Source organism: Diceros bicornis, chromosome 3 (assembly GCF_020826845.1).
Source record: "Diceros bicornis minor isolate mBicDic1 chromosome 3, mDicBic1.mat.cur, whole genome shotgun sequence".
NCBI lineage: Eukaryota > Metazoa > Chordata > Mammalia > Perissodactyla > Rhinocerotidae > Diceros > Diceros bicornis.
Genome location: NC_080742.1, coordinates 79,825,759 through 79,846,298, shown reverse-complemented (window position 1 = coordinate 79,846,298; position 20,540 = coordinate 79,825,759). Strand labels below are relative to the sequence as shown.

The 20,540-nt window shown below is 55.1% G+C and overlaps 1 protein-coding gene across 1 annotated transcript in view; it reads left to right on the top strand.

Moving 5' to 3' along the window:
- The first annotated feature begins 271 nt into the window (after positions 1–271).
- Positions 272–20,540, top strand: part of PODXL (podocalyxin like) — a 44,072-nt gene continuing 23,803 nt past the window's right edge. Inside the window, exon 1 of the mRNA XM_058530128.1 lies at positions 272–454. Within this exon, the coding sequence (XP_058386111.1) occupies positions 346–454 (109 nt within the window). The 5' untranslated portion in view covers positions 272–345. The remainder of the gene's footprint in view (positions 455–20,540) is intronic.

Genomic DNA, 20,540 nt, shown 5'->3' with positions numbered 1-20,540 from the left:
CAGCGCCCGCCCAGCCCGGCCCCGCCGCCGCCGGCGCGCTCCTGGGGGAGGGGGTGGGGGCGGGGGCCGGCGCGGACGGGACGGGAGTCGCCGCAGCCGCCCGCCCGGCCGCAGCCGCGCAGACACCGCCCGCGACGCGGCCGCTCCTCTGTCGCCTGGCTCCGCGCCTCAGCCCGGCTCTGCCGCAGCGGCCGCGACGAAGGGCCGCCGGAGCGCGACTCCGGAGCCACCACCAGGCCTCCCCGAGCGGCGCCCACGCTCCCGCCGCCCACGCTCCCGCCGCCCGGACGCCGGGACCCTCCGCCAACCCGCAGCCACCTGCTCCGGGCCCGAAGCCAGGGCACGATGCGCTCCGCGCTGGCGCTCTTGGCGCTGCTGCTGCTGCTGCAGCCGCCGGCGTCGCTCTCCCTGGTTACGCCGACCACTCCTGTTACGTCGTCGCCCTCCGGGAATGGTGAGTGGTGCCCCGAGCCGCTGAGACCCCTACTGTGCCCTTGCGCCCCCGGCCGGGCCGGGCTGCTGGGAAGCCCGCCGCGCCTCGTGGCCGGACCGGGAGCAGTCCCTCCGCGCAGCTCTCGCGGGGGCCACACGCGGAGTCCTGACCTTGCACCATCCACCCCTAGAACGCCGCAGGTGCCGGGCCCGGTGCGTGGGCTGTCCCCTAATTCCCTTCGGGTGGAGTGGGCGGTGGATTATGCAGGGACGAACAGGGGTGCGCTGGCGCTGAATGGGTTTCGGGCAAAGAGAGCGGGGACTTAGCACACCGAGAGGGTCCACGCTTCCGCGGGCCCCCTAGGGTGAGATCACTCCTTTTCTCCTTGTTGGAGGGAGTGTGGGACGGTATTGTGTAGTCGTTGATTCCAGGCAGGGCGGCAGGCTGGAAGCTCACGAGCAAGTTCCCGAAGCAGCTGACGAGCCTGCAGTAACGGCCTAGGCGGGCGGGGTGTTCACTCTTTCGCAGAGAGGTTTTTCCAAGCTGTGCGTCTTAGCCCACCTGAGCCCGTGCTAGGGCAGGTGGAGGGGGAGTAAGTGGACCTTCCACAGTCCCAAAGTCACTCGTCTGAGTGGGGTCCTTGCCTCCATGTCACCAAAGGAACAGATCCCTTCTTAGTACATTGTCAGAACAGTGAGACCCTCTCCAACCCCTTTGGATAACTAGGAACTTTTCTCTCACGCAGCTTGGTCTACACCTTAGAAATATCTACCATGTTCCCTCTCAAGGTGAAATGTCACCCTTTTAGGGGACAGACTGACTTCAAATCCAATCACAGCAGGTGTTCCAGAGCCCCTAGGAACAGCTGGAGTCTCAGCCCCAGGAGAGAGGTGCATTTCTTTCTTGCGCACCTGAGCACGTGTCTGCAGAAAGAGAGAGAGAGTTATCTTTCCACCCTAGGGTCAGGAGGACCAGGGTGAGAGCCCACACAGGGAAGGGACCCTGCTGCTGGCAGTTGCTGGCATTTGGGACTAAACTCTCAGGGGGAGGGTGGGATGGAATGGCAGTACAGTCTCTTCTCTGCACTACAGGGAACCTTTGGTGAGAAGGGGTTGGTGGGCAGAGAGCAAGCAGGCTTAGGCATGCTTCGGTGAGTGGCTCTGAGACTCCACCAGCCTGGCCTGAAAGGGAAGGGCACTCCCAGTGGGCAAAGAGTGTGCACCCCCCGGAGGAGGGGGTGCAGGGTGAGGAATGGTCGGAACAGCTCTGGGGATGGCAGTCACTGAAGATTTGCACAACCTGCAGGGTTGAGAGACGCTGGAGTAAGGCCACCATGCTCTCAGGGCAGCTGGACTTCACTGTGCGCTTCGACACGCACTCTTTCTGTGCGGAGCCTTGTAGCACCACCTAGAAAGGAGATGGGCTATGTCAGGAAGGTTGGGCTAGTTCCCAGTGCTTCTGAGCTTAAAGAGGCTGAGCTTTGGGAGGGGTGGGACGAGGCCACCCATGGGATCACCGGACTCACTGCTGGCTTCAAGGCTGGACTGTCTCCCCTGGCATCTGGGCACTGCTCAGAAACCCTGTCTCTTCCTGGAAGCCCTCCTCAAGCCTAGCACAGGGCCATGGCACATGGTAGGCTCTTGATATGTAGTCAACAAATGTGGCAAACAGAAACAACCATAACCCCGCTCCTGTCCCCAACAGCAAGTCACCTGGCCTTTCCAAGCCCTGGGTGCCCAATTCCTAAAATGCTATTATTAGAAAATGCAGTGATAAAGGGAAGTGCTTTGAAAAGTGTAAAGCAGCAAGGGAGTATTATTATTATTATTATTATTTGTATACATTGAGGCCAGAAGAAGCTGAGGGGTGCGGGCTCGGTGTTGAGTGGCTGTGGCAGATTTTATATCCTCCTATGGGGACTCAGGATGCCTCCATCTCTGCCCTTCAGAAGGTGTGGCCTCCCGATGGCGTAACCCCCAAACTGCTGGGATCTTGTGATTCAGTTCTAAACAACATAGGTTTATAGTGGGAGTCTCCTTGATAAAGGCGTTATCCCCACACAGGCCCCCTTGGTGCTTCCCTTATACAGACGGGTCACGCAGCCACACCATAAACAACCTTATTAAACTCAGGGGTTGACAGTCCATTAGACCCCTTTCCAGTGCTTTTTGGTTTGATACATTTGCTTGAACCACGTGACAAGTCACACCTCTGAGCCTCAGTTTCATTCATTATCTTTAAGATAGAATGAAAGACCGGAAGGGACCTCTGGTTTCACTGTTATAACATTTCTGGGGTCCTGTGTTCCCTCAGCTGCTGAAAAAGACAGGCTGACTTGTACATCATTCTGATGGAGTCATTCGATGGATGAGTCCTAGGCAAGGGAAAGGCAGCGTGGGCTGCTGGAAAACGCTCAGGCTTTGGGCCAGAAAGACCTTCGAGACTGTAGACAAGATAGTGGACCTGTCTGGGCCTCGGTGTCCTCATCTGTAAAGTGGTAACAAATCTCTAACCTGCAGGTCGCCCTGAAGATGAGAGAGATCTTATGTAATGAGCTTGACATTGTGCCCAGCTCCTGGTCAGAGCTCAGTAAATCCTAGCTGTTGTGATTAACAAAGCATAGGTATTGAGCACTTGGTTGATTTAAGGCGCCGCCAGTGTCAGGATTCTGCTAATGTTTGTGGGTGTCAATTGATAATGTAGTAATAAAAACCGAAGCTGAACCGCCACACGGTGTGGGAAGGGAGGCAGGTGTAAAAAAGCACTAAGATTTGGGAAGAGGTGATCTGGGCAAAGCTTTCTGAAGGAGGTGGGGGTTTATACAGGAATTTTAAAATAAAAAAGTTCAGCGTGGGGTGGGAGACCATTTCTGGGGTGGCTAAGGCTGAGTGAATTGCAGGGTGTAGCGGGGAGATAGAGGTGAGAGGCTGGGGGTCCCAATGGAAGTTCTCGAGATGGGGTCAGTGAGTCGCAGGAAGGCTTTGGGGAGGAGGCGGGCTTTCAGAGCCCCGAGAGAAAGTTCCATGTGATGGGGCAGGGGACAGCGGGTGTTCCTAGCATGATGGCTCTGCTTGACATGGCTTTGAGGCAGGAGTGGAAAGACATGGTGGGGGGGCCTTGGGAGCAGACTGATCTAAGCAGACCTGAGAAGGGGGAACAGGGTGGGGAGGGATGAGAGAAGACTGAGGGACACAGAGGCACCTGGTGGCAGCTTGGCCAGATGCAGGGTGTGGCCGCCCAGGAAGGGGCAGAGGAGGGGAGCTTGGCGTGCCCAGGAGGGTCCTCTGTGGGTCGCCCTGGGCCAGAGAAGGCAGGGCACAGGGGCGGGGGAGAGGTGGGCCACACCGCATCTGCCTTTTCCTCTGGAGTCCATGTTGGAAGGGAGAGCAAGGGCTCCTGCTGAGTGGGGTTTTGATACCTCTGCCCTTTGGGAGCTGAGAGAGGAAAGGGACTCCTCCTGGTTGAATTCCCCTGGGCAGGGAGAGCTGGAGCGTTATCGCCTGTCCGTCTTCAGGGATCATCTCTGCGGAGAAGCCTTCCCTGAGTTCCTAGGTCTGTTTGGGGGCCTCCCTCACCATGCGGTGAACCCCTCAGGGGCCAGCAGCAGGGCATCGGGCCCTGAGCACTTGCTCAAAATGCTATCTGGGCTGTTAAACCGAAGGGAACTGATCCTAGCCCCTGGCTTCAGGCCCTCTGGAAGGGGAGCCCCGGGCCAGCTCACATCCTGGGCAGTGACGCTGGCTGGTGGCCTCTTTCTGCAGCAGCTGGGGCTGGCGGGAGCGGCTGCTGAGGGTCGGGGCTTCTGGGCTTGGCATCCCGTGCCAGACTGGCGGCTGCTCAGCTTAGCTTAGCTCGAGGCCCTCCACTGCTAAGGGAGGGGGGAGGAACCCTCCAGATGGCTCACTGCACTTCTTGGGAGGGGGTCGGGATTTAGATGGCCCCTACCCTGGGAAGGGCTGCTTCTTCACGCCCTTCACACCCCAGGGCCCTCCGCAGGTCAAGCCAGGAATGGACGCCTCTCCCACAACTGGAGAAAGAGAAGGACCTTCCTCTGCCCACCAGCCCGAACCCCAGCCTGCCTGGAGACTTCCTCAGACCTGGAGGCCTGGGACTCTTTCCTCAGCTCTGGGCCCGCTTCTTATTTGTGCCCACGGCGTATGATGCAGGGCAGGGAGCTCGGCTGGGGGGGTTTCCTGTCACGTCCCCTTCCCAAGAACATGGGTGAAGTTGCACGGGTCTCTCCTCGCCATGTGTCCAGTACACTTTATGGGGCTGTTAGAAGATCAGATGAGGTGGCAGATCTGGGATTGTGAATCTTCGGGCCACATGAGCCCGACAACTGTAGGTATTCTCTTTAAAGAAAGCCTTCAAGAAAATCTACACAAAAGGTGTATTATAAGGAGCCTCTTCATATTTGCAATAGCATTTACCACAAGATTCCGTCAAGTAAGCAGCCTGCTGGCTGTTCAAGGTAGAATTTTATTGACAAAGGGTAATTTCCACACCACTTCTTTTTTTTTTTTTTTTTAATAATTTTATTTATTTTTCCCCCAAAGCCCCAGTAGATAGTTGTATGTCATAGTTGCACATCCTTCTAGTTGCTGTATGTGGGACGCAGCCTCAGCATGGCCGGAGAAGCGGTGCGTCGGTGCGCGCCCGGGATCCGAACCCGGGCCGCCAGCAGCGGAGCGCACGCACTTAACCGCTAAGCCACGGGGCCGGCCCAACACACCACTTCTAAATAACCCAGAAAATCATAGAACACAGCATTCTAGAGCTGGGGAGCCTCCTGGAAACCCAGTGAGTCTTCTACACCCACTGATTCTTCAGCTGAGGGAATGCAGACCAGGCTGTGGGGTCACTTGCCAGGTTCCTAGTGACTCCCAGTGATGGCTTCCCGGGAGACGTGTGGTCAGGTGCATGCAGCCGTAGATACTGGAACTGGACTGGGCCCTTTCCATGTCATTTCTCTCCTGGGCATTGGAGAAACTCATTAAAACCCTTTTCAGAAAGGGTTTCATGATGGTGACAGCTCACTGTGCCCAGATGGTGGTGCCCCACCTTTCCACCCTCAAGGGAAGCTGAGGCTTGGGGCCACTTCATTACTCAAGAGTTAGGTCCTCCAGGGGCTCCCCAAGTACCATGTCACAGCACTGGCCACCATGCGTTGTGACTGTGTACGTCTGTCTCCCACTGCCTGTGAGCCCCTGTGGTGTCCACAGCATCCAGCCAGAATCTGGAACAAATGGTGGTGGGAAATGTTTGTTAGACCACTGGTGTACAGATGTAGCAGTCAACTGCAAATTCAGGAGTGGCACCTCCCACATCCCCCCCACCCCAAGCTCTTGTACTGGCTCTGAGCCTGGCCCCACCCTGGACCACTGCAGCAGTGGCCAGCACAGACCCCCAGCTTAGCTTGGCCTCCCGGCCACCCATCCTCCCTCTAGCCCCACCCCTTTCACGGACACACACCACCACCACCCTCTCTTCCTCTATAGCCTTATTCCCTTCGGGTCAGCCACCTCGAACTTCCCTAGGGCCAGGGCGCAGGGTGGCACCCTATCCGCCAATTGTCATGGCCGGAAGGCTGTGTGCTTCAGCCCAGGGGGAAGAGAATTCTGAGGAATGGCTGAGCGAGGTTTGCAGCTCCAAGTTGGGGTGCAGGGGGCCCTCCCAGAGCCAGGCACCTGGAGACACATGAGCTGACCAGGAGCCCACAGCCGTCTCTTCTCTAACCTTCCAGCTCCCTGACCCAGGGCAGCATAGAAGGGACACTGGAAGGCAAGGAAGTAAGGACTCTGTAATTCTTAAACTAAGTAGCTAGATGTGAGGCTGAAGCCACGCCCCCTTCTTACCAGAAATTCGTGGAGCCCTGTCCAGGGGCCTGTCAGTCCCCATCCAGTCTGATTCCCGTGCTAACCTGCTCTGAACGTGCTGGCTGGAGCCTCAGAGTCTCTAGCCGGGGTAGCATGAGGTTGCCTTTGGACAGCCTGTATCTCTCAGACCATTCCACAGAGGGGAAACTGAGGCCCGGGCACCAAAGACTCGCTTTAGATCACAGAATCAGCTCTTCTCCCAAGTATCCGCATGCCTCACTCAGTCATTTCCATCAGCTCTTGCTGGACTGTCACCTTCTCAGAGAGGCCTTCTGGATAACACACACACTCATCTCCTTACTCGGCGTATCTTCTCCGTAGCCCTTATCACCTGATGTGTGCTCATTTCTTTGTCGCTCCCCTGAGTAGACTGTCAGTTCCATGAGGGCAGTGCTGTAGCCGCAGCACCTGGATCAGGACCTGGCACATGGTAGACATTCAATAAATATTTGCTGAATGAGTGAGGGGCACAGTGGTTTAGAACCCAGAATCTTGTCTGCCAGTTCTGAGGTCTCCAGCTGCAAGGCTCCTCACCTGATTCTAGAAGAAGAGAGGCAGGTGGCAGGCAGGGATGAGAGGGAGCAGGGACTCCTAGAAGGAGGGAAGTGGTGGGGGTCTGCTTCTGTCCTCCCCCACCCAAAAGATCCTTCAGGGGAAGATTAGGGCTTCTGTTTGTTAGAACTTGATTTGGCTGCTCATAGCAACTAAAAAGAAATAGTGGATTAAAGAAGACAGAAGTTACACCTCTCTCATTTAATAGAAGTGAAGAGGGCTGGTGTGGTGGTTCTGCCTCCATTAGCTGCTGCCTCGTGGGCCAAGATGGCTGCTTGGGCTCCAGCTGTCAGGAAAAAGGAACAAGAAGGCTGCAGCTTCTCTTTTGAAGGTTCCTCCCAGAAGCCACACACAACACTTCCAGTTACATTTTGTTGAGCGGAACTTAGTCCTGTGGCCACACCTAGCTGCAAGGGAAGCAAGGAAGAGTACTTTCCTTAGGGAAGAGTGATTTTTATTTCAGGCACCCATATGCCTAACCAAAAAGCAGTGGTTCAGCTATAAAGACGACATGAAGAATGGATGTTGGAGTAGGTCGCTGGGCAATGCTACCGTAGACTCAGTCCCTGAAAACCTTGGGATTCTCTGCAGCTGCCCTGTCTTCACTCAAAGGTGAGAAGTTCTACTGTCAAAGAGAAGAAAAATTGAAATCTCTTGGTATGATGCCCACGGCTTTGAAGTTAGAGGCTTGGATTTTAGTCTGAGCTTTGGCACCTACCAGCCTTGTGATTTCAGGCTTGTTCCTTGGCCTCTGTTTCCCCAGCTGTAAAATGGGTATAATGCCTTCCTCACAGTGAGGGTTAAATATAGTCTCGTAGGTGGTGTGCTTGATGCATAGTCAGCATCAGTACCTTTTGGGTTTATTTCTTTCATTGGCTTCAGCTGTAGTCCCGTGTGAGGTGTGATGAAGCAGATCCTGCTACTGCCCCCTCCTGAGCTGGAGCATCTGCTGTGACCTGAACCTTGCTGGGCCCAGCTTTTTCCTCTGGCCCTTCCCTGGGAACCCGGCCCTTTCCCTGTAGTCACTGCCCACAGCCAGGTTACTCAGGATAGGGGCCCCAGTTCTGGGGGGTTAGTTGTAACCACAGTCCCGGATGAAGGTGGCCAGGGTAGACTTCGCTCACAAGGGGCTCTGATGGCCAGCCCCCCACCTTCCTGGTTGCCACCCAGGTGCCTCTCACCCCAGCCCTAGGGGGCACTGCCCTTCCCTTTGGGGCTTCAAGTCAGAACAGGCTTTCCTGAAGCCACGCGGATTCTGATCCTGGCAGCCCCCAAGGCTCTGCCCACCACACTGTGAAATGGAGTCTCACATCCCACAGCTCCTTTCTACCTAGATGAATGCTCCTCTGGCAGCCCCAGCTACACTGCCCCGTCCAGCCCACGGGTCTGAGTCTCTCCCTCTGAAGGGCTTCCTTTCTCATCATCCAGCCTTACCCTGACTCACACTAAGTTCCAGTGACATCATCCAAGCCAGGCAGCGAAGCATGATGTTTGTCTTTCTGCAGCCCTCTCTACACTTTCATCCTAAGAGAAGGGAGGGGCAGAGGGGAGGCGCAGTGGGTTACAATCCAGCGGCTAATGTAAACCAGGGAACTGAATGTTTCCTCACAAAGCGAGATGTGGGAGGAGGCTAGGAGCTACTCACTGAGCTGCATCTGGCTTTCTGCACAATAAACCCCACTGGGGCATTGCTCTGTGCCTCAGTTTACCCAAATGGTAAATCATGGCTAGCACTATATGGGTTTTTTTTTCTTTTACGACTCCATAAAAAAGCTGTGTCCCTGTGTCCAAAGAGAACACTAGTAGTCCCTCAAGATATTAATAGTTATGGTCTCAATAAATGTTTGATAAATGAATAAAATATGTCTATGAATAAGAGAGAACCATGATCCCAAAAGTAGGAAATGCTGCCTCCTCTGTTCTTTTTCTTGGAAAATCAGTACATATTGGGATCTTCGTGCTCTGAGTCGTCCCATAAGTGGGCTTACTTACCTGAGCCCAGCCTTCCCCAAACGTACTTTAACCATGGCACCTCTTCCTTGTCTCCTTCCTTGCTAGTAGACCATCTGTTAACATCTTGTGGGGAAATACTGTTGTAAAGATAGAGTGACCACCTGTCCCAGTTTGCCCAGGACTGAGAGGTGTCCAGGGACGTTCAGTGCTCAAACCCAGAGAGTCCTGCGTGAAGACCTGGGTCAGGCTGAGAAGCATCACATATAGACACGCCAGTCTGTCTGGGGCACTGCTAAGCAAGACCTTGGCACGGAACGGTAGCCTTAGCGGGCCCTCCTTCCTTAGGGGATTTGTGGGAGACCGCATGGGAGGTTGTGGCCAGAATGAAGGCTGCTTGTACCACAGTCTGTGCAGGAACAAGGTACATTTGAGGCTGGTGGCCTCTCGTGGGTGCTTAATAATGGTGTTTCTCGATAGAATTAAGAGAATTGTGAATGTGTGTGTTTTTGATGCTTGATCTTTCCGCTCAGATGGGGGCAAACCCGGTTTGCTGGTTGCTTCCGTCTTCCTCCCTGTTGTGCGTCTGCCCCGCTGCTTTGAGTCCTTGGTCCTGACAGCATCACATTTCTGTTTTAAATTCAGGCTGAGTCCGTCATCCTGCCATCCTGCCCCAGGACTTGGAGAAGGGGATTCCAGAGGGTGTTCTGTCAGCCAGCACTGCCACAATGGCGCACCAAATGCAGCGTGCTTGGGGCTTTCTCCCCGGCTCTGGTTAAACAGGGCTTGCTGAGGGGCATGGATCTCATCCACGTTCAGGCTTTCATTTTTCAGGGAGTTGGGAAACCAGATGGCTGAAAGGGGGTGCATCTTGTTTGCTGAGTCACCAGCTGGCATCCCTCCCAGGCTGGTCAGTGAGCGCAGGGTCCCCTTGCTCAGGCAGATGTAGTCTTGCACCCCATCCCTAGGGGGCGCTGTTGAGTAGAGTGCGGGCTGGGTCTCAGCCTGCCGGTGTGCAGCAGCCTGGCTGCTCCCTTCCTCAGGCCCTGTGATGTCAGTCCACTCTCCAACAGGCCCTTGCTCCCGGCCAGCCCGCCTTCATCTGGAGAACCCCAGAGCACTACACAGAGTTGCATCTCACCCTGAGGTCATCCTGGTTTCAGCTCAGCGGGCGCAGCAGGCCAGGGCACTTGTGCAGGCTTGTGCTGCGAATGGCTGGCTCCTGGGGAGAGGAGGGTGGGAGCTTGTCTGTAGGCTCTCATTCTCCCCTCGGCATCCTGGGGGGTTGCACTTAGGTGGAAAAACACTTTGGCTTTACTCTTGGGCCTGGGGAGAATCTGGAGTCTGGTCCTGACCACACAATCTCACATCTTTGAATTCCATGGGCACTTTTGGGCAATTGTGTCAACACACCCTCTCTAACTGCCGCTGGGGCCTCCTGTTAATTAAGCTTTGGGCATTTATGTGTGTGTGTGTATGGGGGTGGCAGCAAGCATGGAGCAGATACCCAGGAGGGTCCATCTGAGTTGGGTGTTGAGGAAAGAGCAGGAAGAAAAAGAAAAGGGGTTTGCAAGAGGAAGATGCTCCACCCACTCGGGGCCAGGAGTCCTCCCCACGGGCCTCAGTTTTCTCATCTGTGAATGAAGGGCTGGCTCCGGAGATCCTCAGGACCCCCCTATTTAGTATTTCCCAGTGGTCTGAAAGGCCTGACCTTCCTGATGATTTTGGCCCCAGAACTGCTGGCATAATAGGATTGGGTTCAAGTGTGTGGATGTATCCAGGAGGGCTGGCGGGAGGGGGGAGACTGGGGGAGCCTAGACTGGATGGCACTGATGCTTTGAGTCACTGGGGATGGCTGGAGGTGGGAGAAGCTGTTCTCATCACAGTTGGCTGCTGGGGACAGCCAGTGACATCTTGAATTCCTGGATAATGTGAGGGAGGGCGTGTGAACATGTCCCGTAGTGGGGCTCTCGGGGTCTTGATGGCCTAGGCCCTCTTGCCTCTTCTTCTCACCACAGGTCAGATGCCTCCCTCTCCCCATCCGATGGCCATGAGGGGAAGCAGGAGGTGGAGCAGAAGCACAGGGGCATATATGCCCCACAGTATAGAGAGCCTGCTTTGGGAGTTAAACCACAGAGTTCTAGAAACCAAAGAAGGTGTGACCTGGTGCCCAGTAATCTGTCTGTTGGCCCACCTCTCCCTTGTTGGGATGGGATCAGATGATGTCTAGGGTCCCCCAAGTGCTGACATTCTGACCCCGGGATGCAGAGGAGAGTGATGTCTGCATGGCTTTTCGCGTGGGGCGTGCCCAGCCACTGGCAGGGAGGGCTGTGTACTCAGCCCCAACTTGGCTCTGGCTGCTCAGTAGCTCACTGCCTCTCTCTGGCCCCTGCTTCCCCAGCCAGAGGGGTGGGCATCAGGTCCTCTTCCGGCTGCATCTTTAGGCATGACGTCATCACTGTAAAAGCAAAGACCAGCCTGTAAGGGAAGATGAGAAAGGCAGCGGCCCCTGGGACCAGCATCTCTGAAATCCCATGGCCCTGGGTTGTGCCACCCTCCCGAGCACTGCGCCCACTTTCCAGATGGGAAGTCCGAGGTAGGAGGATGTTGGAGATTTACCCAGAGTCTGGAGGCTCCAAGTAGCCCCTTCCACGTTAGGTTCGACACCTTAGTGCTCTGGGCATGAGAGTGGCCAATAAACTTGGCCTAGACATCTGGGCTTCTGCACCCACCTTGCGGGGAAGTAAGCCTGAGAATGCAATAAAGAGAGTGGAGCGAGAAGGTAGGGATGAGCCTGTGAGGCCGTGGGGCAAGAGATGGTGGCGCCCCGCCCCGCCCTACCCCTTTTGGAGCCTGAATCTGACTGCAGTGTCAGTCTCGTGTGATCTAAGCAAACCTGGCCCCTTCCTGACCTGCACAGCTTCAGAGGGAAACAGTTCATCTTGCTCCTGGTTTCTTGTGAAAAGAAGAGCTGTGAAGTCACCCTATGTGTGTGTGTGTGTGTGTGTGTGTGTGTGTGTTCACACCTTCTGGTCCCCCTCTCTGGTGTCGTTAAGTCTCCTCGGCTACTTTTCGGGGATGAACTTGCAGCTGTTTGGACACCTGGCTCCAGCCCAGGCTGGCGCTGGGCTTCCTGATTCACTTCCCTGGGCGGAGCCCAGAGAAAACCCAGGTTCCTTGGCTAGCTGAACGTCCCCCACACGGAGGACAACTTGGCTTTGTTTAAAAGGAACGTGGCTTTTAACTTTCCCCTTGGGCTCTGGCAGGGCACCGGGGAGCCAGCCCCGCAATTGTGTAGCCATATTCATTTAGGAGGCTTGTTTGTTCTCTTTAAGCAACACCTCCACCAGAGCCCCACTCCTCACCGGACCCGCAGTCCCCACGGGCAAGCTAAGAGCCCTCCCATCTTCAAACACCAGAGATCCAGATTTCATGCTCTACGGGGGGCAGGGGGAGAACAGTCATCATGCTTTCCCCCAACTCTTGGGGCCAAGCGTAAAGTCTGTACTGTATTTAACCTGCTTTGCAGAGTAAATGGGGTCTCGAATGGGGAGCCTCTGAGCCTTCACCCCCCCGCCAGCATGCACACATTTAGTCTGGGGAACGTGGACTAACATGGATTATTCTGCAGCAAGAAGGATGCAGGTGTTATTCCTGGAAGGGGAGAATTCTCTCCAGGACAGAAAAAAAAAGCTTGGAAATTTGGAAAGCTACGCCTGCTGCCTTAACCTTCTGCTTTCACCAGGCGGAAACTGGCCATTCCCTGGGAAATTCACAGGCCCCACTTCACAGAACTTTCTCACTCCGCTCCCAGAGGCAACCATCCCACCGTCTATGCAGGACTTCCCTCTGGCTTCTGGCCCTTGTTTGTTTTCGACCAGAGTGGAGACGGGACCTGGCAGAGGTTTCCAGGGGCAGCCAAGAAGCCCGTACACATCTGGTTATTTTCACGGCTGCAGGAGGGAGAAAGGTGGCGTGGGAATGACAACATGCTCCCTCAGAAAAATGTTTACCCAGGTTGTTGTTGAACTGACCGTAAGGGAAGAGTTGAATGCCAAGTGTGCGCACGCTCTGGCTGTGGACGTGTGTGTGCCCCTGAGGATTCCGAGTGCAGCAGGTGCTGCTGGGGGAAGATGGGCCGGGTGACAAGTGGTGCAGGCCTCTGCAAACGCTGCGGGATGGCTCCTTGCTGTGGGAGGGCCCGGAGCACTCACCTCCACAGTCAGCCCGGACTAAAATCCCACCCCCCGCTCCCCACTCATAGCCAGGCCTGCCTCCCCAGTCTGCCTCTCTGTCTCCCCACTCTGAGTCTCCTACAGGAGCTGAACGGGGGTGACTCCTGAGAGGGTGTGGGAGACGCAAATGGGATCACACGCAAAGCTCTCAGTTCAGTGTCTGGCCCATATGGTAAGGCCTCAGTAGTGCTAGTTATAAGCTTAAGAGTAATGATGATAAACTGTTTTTGATGGGTGGATTTGCAGAAGCTTTCACCATGTGAAGAGATGAACACATATACACCTGTGCCCCACAGTCTTACACAAGCACACAGGACAGGCAGCGCCCTGTGCTCCTTTCCCAGAACTCTTGGCACAGACGTTTGTGCCTCCAACACACAGTGGGGCGTTGGCAGGATTGTCAGCCCGACTTCCCATCCAGCCTGATCTGCCCCTCTGCAGATTTGGAGTATTTTGACATTTTTCCCCAAAGCTTATACATTTTTTTAAATGTTCATTTTGTGTTAAGATAGATATTTCTTTCTCCTTTGACAGAAGAGGAGACTGAGGTCCCAGGAGGCCCCAGTCTCACACAGCACCTGGGTCTCCCCTCCCCAGAGCTCGCTTTTCCTGTGGAAGTTTCATGTACATCACATGTGTGGTCCTTGAAACTGATCTCAAAGACTAGCTGAAGGTCACTCTGTCTCCCCCGCAGGGTGCTGCCCCATTGTCCTGACCTTTGTACAGAGCCCTTCCTGGCAGGCAAGGTGAGCACAGTCAGCCGGGCATCGCCCCCGCCCGCCCGCAGGCGGGTGGGTTGGCCACTTCTGGGCACACTGCCCAGTCAGACAGATCAGGATTCACATGGTCTGCAGCAGGCGAAGGGATTAGGAGGCCCTGGGAAGGGTATTGTTTAAAGGAGGTTAGTCCATCTTTCTAGCTCAGTCAGAGCCCCGGACCCTTCCCTGGCAGGCTGGTGGTCCCCACAGGAAGGTCCCAAACCTCCAGGGGTCAGCATGTGTACAGCCGCCTTGTTAGGAACAGCAGGGACGAGCGGCGCAGAGGCAGGCCCAGGCCCAGGACAGGGACCTCCATGTGGGTGGGAGAGGAGCCACAGCAGGGCAGCGGGGGCTCAGCCACAGGTAGAGGCAGGTCTGCAGTCGTGGGTGGCACAGGTGATTGAATTCCAAACTCTCCTCTGACCTCTCTGCCTTCAGCAACAGAATTATAATAATGAGTAATCTGAAGAAGCTTCCTGTTGAAGAGCTCAGCCTGGTTACAGAGTGGGGGTGGGGTTCCACCCTTTGACCCCTACCTGGAGAGCATCTGATGGGGGTGTGCAGCCAACTCTGGCCTCTGATTGTCATTTGGAGGGATTGCAGAGGTCATTGAAGCCACCCCTCTGTGAATCATGTGGAAACCAAGGCCCCCTGGGCTGGCATGCCAGGGAGAGAGTTGAGAGCAGAGCCCTCTAGAGCAAGCCTCCTGTCTCCCCCCTCTGCTCCTGCCACTCCCTCTCTGCTAGGCCTCTGGCACTGAAAGCCCCATTTAAGTGACAACTGAGTGGTCAGGGAGTGGGTCTGGGATGACAGAGCTGAATGGAGTGGCCCATGCAGGGAAGGCCTGAGATTCTGTCTGGGTGTGGGATCTGGGTGATGAGGGAGGAGGCTCAGAAGATGGGGCCTGGCGCTGTCTCCTCAACTTGCAGTGGAGCCAGCCCTCCTGGTTCATCTCCCTCCCCACACCCTGCAGGACCAGTCGACAGGGGCCTGCTTGAAGTGTAGACATGTGTTCCCCGAAGGTGTGAGCTGCAGTCAGTATTCATGGCAGCCCTATGCATAGTGGCCCTGAACTGGAAGCCACCCGAGTGCCCTTCAGCAGCAGAATGGGTAAATGCATCGTGACATGTCCACACATTAGGATACTCGATCGCAATGAGAATGAAGTCTACAACTGCACCCAGTGGGGGATGAATCGAACAAATACAATGCCAAGGGAATGAAGCCAGACCCAAAAGAGTCAACACTATGTGATGCCTTTGATATAAAATTCAAAACCAGGCAAAACTAACCCATGATATTTTAAGTGAGAAGAGATGTTACCCTTGGGGATGGAGAGTGACCAGAAGGGAACACAGAGAGGGCTTCCGTGATCTGGGTGCTGGTTACGCGGGTGTGCTCCATCATCCTTTGTGATGAATGCAGTTCTCTAAATGGATGTAATTCTTCAGGGAAACACTTAAAATAAAGGCAGATAGGGCTGTTCTCTGAAGACCTCCTGATGGAACACAACAGGAGCTACTGTGACCCATGGCAGCAGACACTCAGTGGCTAAAACCCCAGGCCCCAGGCAGACAATTCAGGTGGGTGGCCCGGGGAGAGAGGCTCTATGGACCAGGGGCGGTCAGCCCCCCGAGGAGAAGAGGAAGGGAACCAAGTTAAGTGCACTGACCTGCCATGTTTGCTGGCTGACTTCCACCCTAGCTGCCCCTGGCCATTCCTGTGAGGGTCAGAAGGAGGGCAGCATCACGTGGCTCCATCCCTGGGAACACTCTTAGCAAGCATCCACTGGGAATGGGTGCTGTGCAGGTTCCGGGGTAGAAGGGGAATGGCCACGGTCCTTCCCACGACATCTCGTAAGTGGTAACAGCCATACAAAGAGGGGAGGTCACCTCTGTAAGGACCATCACCCACACTCACCCCTCTGATGTCTGTTATTGGACTGTGGTGCTTTTAGATTTTTTTAACTTATTTTTCCTTTTCTTTTTTGAATAGGTAACAGTTGAGGCGTTTCCTTTTGTGATAAGAGTTGCAAATACTTGCTCTCAGTTTGCCATCACACGGCTCAGTTCTAATAGTGGGCTAGTACAAGTGGCTTTTGTTCGGCTCTTCAGGGACATCACAGAATAGGGTCCACAGCTGGATGAAAACCTAGGCTTCTGGCCCCAGACCTGGGAGGTCTCAGCTGCCTGTATTTGTAAATAAAAGTTTTATTGGAACACAGCCGTGCCCATTGCTTTACATCTGCCTGTGGTTGCTTTCAGCTACAATGAAGCTGAGTAGTTGTGACAGAGACTGTATGGCCTGCAAGGACTAAAATATTTACTCTCTGGCCCTTTACAGAACGAGGTTGCCAACCCTTGTTATATATTACTGTGTCTTGTCATTATTCTACAAATGGGAGGCAAGGCCCCAGAAACTTAAGTGGCTTGCCCAAATAGTAGCCCCAGGCCGGGAACCAGCCCCCTGACTCTTAGCCTGCAGCCTGCTGTTCTTCCTCAGCACCACACAGGGCCCTGGAAAGAAAGCTGCTCCTCGGTCAGACTGGCGCCCTAAGCCACCTGACCACTCACTTGCTGTGATGTTGAACAGGCCAGTTACCTTTTTCACCTCAGTTTCTGAATGACAGAAACTTCTGGAGTTTTTCAACATTGAGATATCACATAAAAGCCCCAGCCTTCAGTTGACGGTCAATACATTTTAATATGTGTTAGTTCCCCTCCTTCTAGAGGGAGACACTTATCGGACTCTGTCCTCTTCCCCCACACCCCTCAGGGAGGAATGGGGAAGGAAGCAGAAGTGATGTAGCTTTGTTTCACGGAGGAGGAAACCCAGGCTGGAGAGGGAGCCGCCCCAGCATCTCCCCCTGGCCCTCTGCCATGTGGCCCCTAACACCAGGCTCTGGTCCCAGAGCCCAGCAGCCCTAAACAGCTCTCACAGAAGCGAGGCTCGGGCTGTCCAGTCTCTCCCTGTGAGACCAAGGTCTGGGGTCGCTGTCAGGGCGGAACTTCAGGCTGCCAGCAGGACAGCCCTTCCCTCCCTCGCTCCCAGCTCTGACTACCCCAGCCTCCTCCGAGTTGGTGAGGAAACACTTCCTGGAGCCAGGCCCCACCCAGGCCTCAGGTTCCTTTTCCTTCCCCCGGAGGATTCCAGCTTACCCTCTCGTCTGGGAATTTGCTTGACCACAGACACCCTGGTGCTGTCATCTCCCCCCTCCCCTAAGTGGCCATGCCTCACTGGGGAACCTGGGAAGAGCCCCATGGGTCTGCGGAAGCCTTGTGTCCACCCTCTCCTGTGTCAAGGCCTTTGCAGGCGTGAGCATCCCCAGACGAAGAGGCACGTCCCAGCATGGCTCTGTAACAAGGGAGGGTGCGGGGGCATGACTCGGGGCTGGCAAGTGGAGGAGCCTTTTCCCTCTGCCTTGGGACAGCGAGGTAGGAATATAATCATTGTTGTTAGTGTCATCAAGTCAACTCCGACTCCTAGGGACCCTGTGCACAGCAGAGTGGAGCCCTGCCCGGTTTTTCTCGTCATCCTCTCACCTTCTGGCGCTATATCAGACGATGCTCCACTGCTATTCATAGAGTTTTCATGGCCAACTTTTCAGAAGTGGCTGGCCAGGTCCTTCTTCCTAGTCTGTCTTAGTCTGGAAGCTCCACTGAAACCTGTCCACCATGGATGACCCTGCTGGTATTTGAAATACTGGTGGCATAGCTTTCAGTATCAAAACAACACGCAGCCGTCACAGTATGACAACTGACACACAGGTGGTGTGGTTCCCTGACAGGGAAACGAACCCGGGCTGCCGCAGTGAGAGCACTGAATCTTAACTACCAGGGCTGGCGGTTAGGAATATAATCACAGCTAACATGAACTGAGCGCTTCCTATGTGCACACGCTGCTCTAAGTACTTAAAGGCATGAGTTAGTTAGTATTGTTACCCTCTTCTTCACTTTTGACAGTTGGGGAAACTAAGGAACAGAGAGTTAAGACACTTGCCTGCCACACAGCCAGTGTGCAGTGGAACGGGGACTTGAACCCAGGTGGTCAGGCTCCTAAGTGCGTGCTCCTAACTACCACCCTATCCTACTTGCGTGGAGGGGGAGGGGAAGAGTGAGAAGGGGTCCCACAGTGGGACTGGGCAGGGATGTGTGCAGATTGGAGCCAGGTACCCTCAGACTCTGGGCCACACTCCCCAGTGTAGGGGACAGGAAAGAAGGAAGAATTGCTGGCCTGGGGTAGAAGCAGTGGGGTGCCCTCCCCTGCAGGGAGGAATGTACCCCAGTGAAGCCTGCCTTTCTCCATTGCTGGGAGACATCCCCGCTGGACAGTGGCTGCCCTCTCTTGCCCAGGGAAAGAGCCAGACAGGGCCCCACCCTGGGAGCGAGTGTCGGGCAGGCCAGCTGAAACAAGCTGATAAGGGCAGAACAATTCCAGATTTGAAGACTGCCGGGAATTATCTCCCCTGAGGGGGCAGCTCTGGACCCCTCTGAGAGAGGCGATGCTGAGGAGCCAGGCCTGATAACCCTCTGGGGTGCTGTCCTGCTGTCCAGAGGCACCAAGAGGGCAGACTCATAGTAGAACCAACAGAGCTGCCAGGGCTCCAAGGAAGGGACAAGAAGGGTGGTACGTGACCAGGACCTGTGGCCATACCTGTCTGCCTGACTACTCAGCCTGACCGGGGGTGACGAGGGAGGTTGGGACCCTGCCCTTCCCCAGACAGGTGGAGCAGTCTTGCCTGCTATTTCTATTCTTGTTAGTAACCTCCCCTGAGTCCCTGTTTTGGTCAGCCTGGGCTGTTAACAATAAAAGACCACAGACCGGGTGGCCTAAACAACAGACATTTATTTCTCACAGTTCTAGAGGCTGGGAATTCCAAGATCAGGGTGGCGGTGTGGTCACGTTCTGGTGAGGTCCCTCTTCCTGGCTTGTAGGCAGCTGCCTCCTGGGTGTCCTCACATGGCAGAGAGACAGGAAGCTGTGGTGGCTCTTCCTCTTCTTCTAAGGACACTAACCTCATCATGGGGACTCCACTCATGACCCCGTCTAAACCTAATCACCTCCCAGAGGCCCCACCTCCTAACGCCATCACATTGAGGGGTAGAGCTTCAGCTTATAAATCTGGGGGGACACGATTGTTCAGTCCAGAGCACCCCTTATTCCAGGAAGTGGATCAGGCGCATCTTTGGGGCCCTCAGCCCAAGCAGGGGTACAGAGAACAGCCCCAGAAGTCATTATCCCCATTTTTCAGATGGGGACCTGTGGCAGGCCAAAAAATGCCCGGCCCCCACCCCCCCTTCCAAGAAAAAAGATGTCCTGTCTAATTCCTGAAACCTGTGATTCTCACCTTATTTGGACAAAGGGTCTTTGCAGATGTAATTAACCTCAGGATCTTGAGATGAGATCATCCTGGATTATCTGGGTGGGCCCTAAATCCAGTGACAAGTTTCCTTATACGAGGCACAGAGAGGAGGAGGCAGCAGGGTGACCATGGTGGCAGAGACGGAGTGACGCTGCTGTAAGCTGAGGAGTGCCAGTGGCTGCCAGGAGCTGGAAGAGGCAAAGAAGCATTTTCCCCTAGAGCCTCCAGAGGGAGTGCAGATCTGCCCGCACCTCAGTCTCAGACTTCTGGCTCTAGACCTGTGAGAGAATACATTCCTGTTGTTTTAAGCCACTCAGTTGGTGGGAATTTGTTATGGCGGCTGGAGGAAACTGACACAGGACCCAGGGCATAGAGAGGGTCCAGGCTTCACCAAGCCCAGTGCAGACCTGGGAGAGCACCACAGTTGTCTGGCAGAGGTGAGGCAGGTCAGCCTCTCTGTTCCCCTCTCTAGGCTTCCAGCCCAGAGCTCTGACCTCCTTTCCTAGGGGCAGCCCTCTGCCCACAAGACCCTTGCTGATGCTGTTCACCCAGGTCAGGCTCCCCCACTCTCACGGCCCCTCACCAATGCCCTGGTTAGGACATTTTGGCGAGGGGGGGACGACTGGCTTTCGTAAAGCCACAGAGGATAAACATTTATTAATGGTGGGTATGGGACTAATAAGATACCTAGAGCAGAATGCCAGAGGAAACAGCCTCCAAGAAAAGGAGCCACATTAGCAGAGGGGGAATCCAGAAGGGCCTCTTGGTGGAAGGCAGTGAGTGCTTGGCTCAGCAAGAGGGAGGTAGCGGGGAAGGATGACCAGGGGACTTGTAAAGACCCACTTGGAATGAAGGGTCCTGCCTTGAATAAAAACCACAGAAGCACAGAGGTAGGGATATCACATGCGGGGAGCATCAAGTCTTTCAAAATGAGGGAAGGGGAGAGTGAAGGGAGCTGAGTGCAGTGTGAAGAGAGGGCATCTGATAGACTGGCTCTGGGGGAAAGTCCTGGCCAGGCCAGCAGTGGGCCTGGAGCCCCTCTCAGCTCCTAAGGCAGCCCCAGGTCCCTTCCTGACCCAGGAGTTTGGGGCCTGCATCTTTCCAAAGCTCCCCCATCCCACCCCGCCCCACTGTAATTCCCAGCTAGCACTCAGAAGCCTGGCAATAAATGGGCCAATTTGAGATGGGCAGCAGGATTTGGGGTCAACTCTTGGAAAGGGCGGCCCAGAGCAAGGCCTCAGAAGTGGCTGGTTAGGATGGCTCTGTTGTCACAGCAAAAGCAGACTTACCTGTGTTCACAGCATCATGCTTAGGAAAGTACCTACACATCCTCAGGGACCTTAGAAATCCTCTGTCCCGTTTCACAGATGTGTT